This window comes from Epinephelus moara, chromosome 6 (genome assembly GCF_006386435.1).
Source record: "Epinephelus moara isolate mb chromosome 6, YSFRI_EMoa_1.0, whole genome shotgun sequence".
Taxonomy (NCBI): domain Eukaryota; kingdom Metazoa; phylum Chordata; class Actinopteri; order Perciformes; family Serranidae; genus Epinephelus; species Epinephelus moara.
The window spans coordinates 24,786,503-24,791,349 of NC_065511.1; the positions used below are offsets into that span (position 1 = coordinate 24,786,503).

General features: G+C 40.0%; 1 protein-coding gene across 4 annotated transcripts in view; it reads left to right on the forward strand.

The window, feature by feature from the left end:
- dhdds (dehydrodolichyl diphosphate synthase) overlaps positions 1-4,847 on the forward strand; it is a 12,706-nt gene that overhangs the window by 3,926 nt on the left and 3,933 nt on the right. For all 4 annotated transcript variants that reach the window (XM_050047085.1, XM_050047084.1, XM_050047087.1 and 1 more), the window contains exons 5-8: positions 1,903-2,019; positions 2,137-2,238; positions 2,348-2,462; positions 3,543-3,650. In XM_050047085.1, the coding sequence (XP_049903042.1) occupies positions 1,903-2,019; positions 2,137-2,238; positions 2,348-2,462; positions 3,543-3,650 (442 nt within the window). The remainder of the gene's footprint in view (positions 1-1,902; positions 2,020-2,136; positions 2,239-2,347; positions 2,463-3,542; positions 3,651-4,847) is intronic.

A 4,847-nucleotide genomic window follows, 5' to 3' on the forward strand; every position in this document is an offset into this window, starting at 1 on the left:
CACTTTTTCACACAGGGCCATGTAGCTTTGGATTTTTTTCTTCCTCATTAATAAAACCCTTCATTTAAAAACTGCATTTTATGTTTACTTGTGTTATCTTTGACTAATGTTTAAATTTGTTTGATGATCTGAAACATTTAAGTGCGGAAAACATGCAAAAAAGTAAGAAATCAGGAAGGGGGCAAACACTTTTTCACACCACTGTATGTGTTTGAGCCATTAAGACATTCATTGGGGCAAATACACCACTGTTAAATGCTTTTAAATCAAAATAGTTCTCAGTTGCGTTTAAAAACAGCTTCACTGATGAAATATTGGATTTTTTTGCTGCTGCTGGACACAACAACAGTTGACAACACTGGCACAAAAACACCTAATACTGCATTGGCCACTGAGTAAGATACAGAATGGCCAAGAGGAACAAAGGCTCACCTATAAATAGGCAATGCACAATATCAGTTGTTTCCATTGCTACTTTGGCTGATTCTGACTCTATACACTAGATTTTGACTCTAATTATACTGTAACTGTACTCCATACTGCAAATATAGCTGTCAATAAACACTTATTTAAAGCAGTCAACAACTACCATGGTGAATGTTTTAAGTGCGTGAATCTGCAGTTCCACAAATGGCCACTAGATGTTGGCCCAAGAAAACCTGTGTCTTGGATTGGCCCTTTCACAGGGACGAATATTTTACAGATGAGTCATTCCTTGCCTTTTGATAAATAAACCTTTTGTCGGTCATGTGTGGCTTGTTAGCTAAGCCGATCAGCTATGGTTGCTCATTGAAAGTACAGCGTTTCTTGATGCTTCCTAAAAGACACTGTGATTTCAGAGGCTAAGTACACTAGTTCAAATGTTAGTCTTGGCGGCAATTTTGAAAATGCTGCGTTGTAAAAAGCACAGACGCTGATACCATGGCTTGTTATGCAGCATATTTGCTTGAAAAACAGGAGTAACATGTCACACCCTGCTTTGGCGCTTGCCACAGGGTTTGCATAGGGTGCTTGACGTGTTTGAAGTGCTTGATTTTGAGGGGGAACAATTCAAGTACTGGAATAACTTGAAATTCACATTTTTTTTATTTAACAAAGTGCTTAAAAAGTCCTTGAAATTTAAATCAGGCATGTAAAGCTGTCCTATATTTTGAACAAAGTTTTTCATCAAGTCAAGTCACTAAATAGCTCAGCTTTTTCTTTTTTTTAAAAAATTAATTCTGATGTGCTGGCTGTGGTGTTTTGAGCGCTATCTGCCAGATGATATTCATGAGTTCTTTCACTGAAAGGCCAGACACTGATCACATCATTTATTTGTGTTAAATGAAAAAATATATTCGAAAATGAATCATGTGCTTTGTGTGAAGTCCTTGAAACTGAAAAAGTAGTGCTTGAAAAAGTATTTGAAATTCCTTGAATTTATGGACCTTGTTGCCATGTGCCTGCCCCACCTGACCTTAAAATCACACTTTTCTGTACAGCAGTAACATTAGAAAATTAAATCATCATATTGGCATGACATACTGGACATAATCTTGATAAGTCCTGATACAAAAAACATTTTATTAACATTTATGCAACTATTGCGCAGCTTCAATCTGTGTATCAGGAAGTCTTGCAACCTTAGTGTAACTGCGAGGCTGCTGCCACCAAGAGGGCGGCGTATGATGGATGGTGGCTGGGGTTATTGCGTTGAACACAAACACTGGACAAACCAGCTTCACACAGAGCACTGGACTGCAGAATGCTTCAGGGAAACTGTAATAACTGACTGCTCAGTGGGTGGGAAATACTGACATACATGTTTCAGCATTTTTGTATAAAATGAGTGATCTTCCTGTTCTCCCTGTTCTTCTTCCTGCCTTTCTTGAATTCTTCACACACCTCTCTTATGTCTTGTAGGGACAATCTGAAGAAGCATGGTGTGTGTATCCGGGTGCTGGGCGACCTGAACATGCTGCCACTAGACCTTCAGCAGGTTATTGCCAAAGCTGTGGTCATAACCAAGGCACACAATAAGTACGTGTTTTATTAATTTGCACCTCTGCTACTATAACCCTTTTCATTAGTGACTCAACTTCACCACCGTACTCACCATGAGATAACATTTTAGATATATAAATCCTTGTTTTGCAGATGTTTCCTGAATGTGTGCTTTGCCTACACATCAAGATATGAAATCACCAATGCGGTCAGAGAAATGGCTTGGGGAGTGGAGCAGGGCTTGATCAAAGCAAGGTAACGATCGGAAAACAGCAGTATTGAGTTGATCTTGATGACACCCTGCTAACATCCATAATGCAACTTGCTCTAACAAGCTGTGTTTGTGTTGTTCTGTTGTGCTCAGTGATGTTTCAGAGTCGTTGCTAAGTGAGTGTTTGTACAGCAACAATTCCCCCAATCCTGACCTGCTCATCCGCACCTCTGGAGAGGTGCGACTCAGCGACTTCCTTCTTTGGCAGGTGAGGTTCAGAAAGTAGTTCTTGCCTTGAGAGATCTCTCTTAGAGGATCAGTTTGCAATTCAGAGGAAAGATAATTAACTGTTGAGTCTCATACCCAGGTCGACAAATGCTGACCATTTTGGGTTGGGAGTCGAACCGAACCACCAACCCAAAGTGGAGGTATCTGGCAACCTGAGAGTAAGACTACATCTGTATTTGGCAATCTGGGAATAAGACTCAACTATCTGTCCCCAGCATTACATACCACACCTTTAACATTGAAAACACTAAAGTTACATTGGAGAAAGGAATTCCCAGGTTCATTGGAGTGTTTGGCAATCATTATAACTTAGGAGTAATAGCTAGTTTTCAGGCACAGTAGCTGTAACACTAGCAGATAGACTTGTATTTCAGGTTGTGTTGCTCAAAGTTTCCCTCCAAACATATTTTACACAAGACTTTTAGTTAACGTAGATACTGCCGCATCTGTCTTTGGTGCTAAAAAAAAAAATATCTGCAGGAGCTGGGAGTATGTGTCAGGTGTAGCCTTTACAGCAGACATGATACAAGTCTGCTATTTGTGTTACCAGTAAGACTTCTGTAGGGATCTTTCTAATTAGAGAACTTTGGTAGTCACGTTCTGTGTGTTATTGCCTTTATCTGAAATGCAGCAGCCATTAAAGATGAGAATAGACCACTAGATTTTACCATGAAAAAAATAAATTAGATTTTTAATTAAAGGTTATTTTAATAAAGCCATGTATCTTGAACAATCATTTGGCCAGCTATGACAGACCAGGCCGCCTTATCTTATTAAAACATTAACTAAATACAGGGGATTGTTTTTGTACTTTGCATCTCTCATTGATAGTAACCGTATCTCTTTAGGTAGGACATCTCTAAATGTAGACTATTTGTTTTCACATACTATTTTATGTTTTTATGGCTGTAATAACAAAGTATTACCCACCTAATTAGGGTTGCAATCTAGAATACAAAGTATTAACCAAATGGACTAAATGATTTGATTATATCTTGAAGCACTTCACAGCTCCTCTTCTGAGGCTTGTATTGATTTTATTCTACTCTCCACTCTGCAGACTTCCCACTCTTGTCTAGTGTTTCAGTCCGTTCTGTGGCCGGAGTACTCGTTCTGGAACCTGTGTGAAGCCATTCTCCAATATCAATTAAATCACAAGTCCATTCAGGTAAGGCCTACATGGAGACACAGTTGGCACCAAGATGGGACTCTCTATTGAAGAGGGCTCACAGAGCAAAATAATATGTCAAATTACAGTGGCTTTACAGCAAATAAAGCTTTGGAGAGGATCATAATGCCAAAGGTACTGATTCAACTGCACTTGAAACTATAGTGTCATGAAGCAAATGTCCTGGTAGGTGTCTTTTTAGTCAGTGTAGGTGAGGATCTGTGTGTGACTTCTCTGCTCATAGCTGCCAGTGCAGTTCTCCCATTTTTATTTGCCAACACATGAACACAGCACATGAGTTTTTAGGTTTGCCCATGCCACATGTAAAAACATGCACAGTGGCTATAAGTGTTGCACCAGAAATTCAGGCAGTCAGTACCAGAGGTGGAGAGGTGGGGACTTTTTTTGTTTTGTTTTTTTCTTTCCTTAAAGCAGCTGTGCGGAACTTTTTACCATTAATAAAACTGCCCCTAGTTCGTATCACCCCCCCTTGAAGATCCGCATATTTATTTGAACCCAACAGCGACAAAAAAGCCTTTCTCTATATGGCTATTTAGCGTAGCCTCACTCGGGTCGGACCGACAGCGGAAGTCAGCAAACCAGAATACGGCACCTGAGGCGGAAGTGATTCTGCTCGCCCGCAGCGCCTGCAGCGATTAAACCACAGAAGAAGGAGCCGTGTTTACAGTGTTCTTCGAGTAAGCAGTGCGCAACGGGCATTGCTGAACACCTAACAGTTTTACCAGAGATGTATCTATGAGGACTTGGTTGTACTTTTGATGTCATGGCGGATAAGGAAGGAGCATCATCTAAAATGATCTGTGACTCTGACCACGAACACAAATATACAGCAGGCAGTTGTCCTCAGTTTATAAGAAATTCAGAGCTACACCAGAACATTTATGAACAAGTCTTACTTTATTACTAATTTGTGTGTAACGTTAGCATGTTAGCATGTTTCCACTAATTACTTGGACTGACCTAACGTTAGTAGTGTTAGCTTTGCAAGTGAAGGCTGCAGGTAACAGCTTTGCTGTGTTAGGATTATGTTATGTCTTCACTGTGTATCTTCACATAAAAGAATACTCCGATGATTTGGGAGGTATGCCCTTTCTCTGTCATTTTCATATTGAGACAACGTGATCGATATCTTTTTTGTGTCTGTACGTCCAGTGGCTGGGTCTCAGCGGTTAGCAT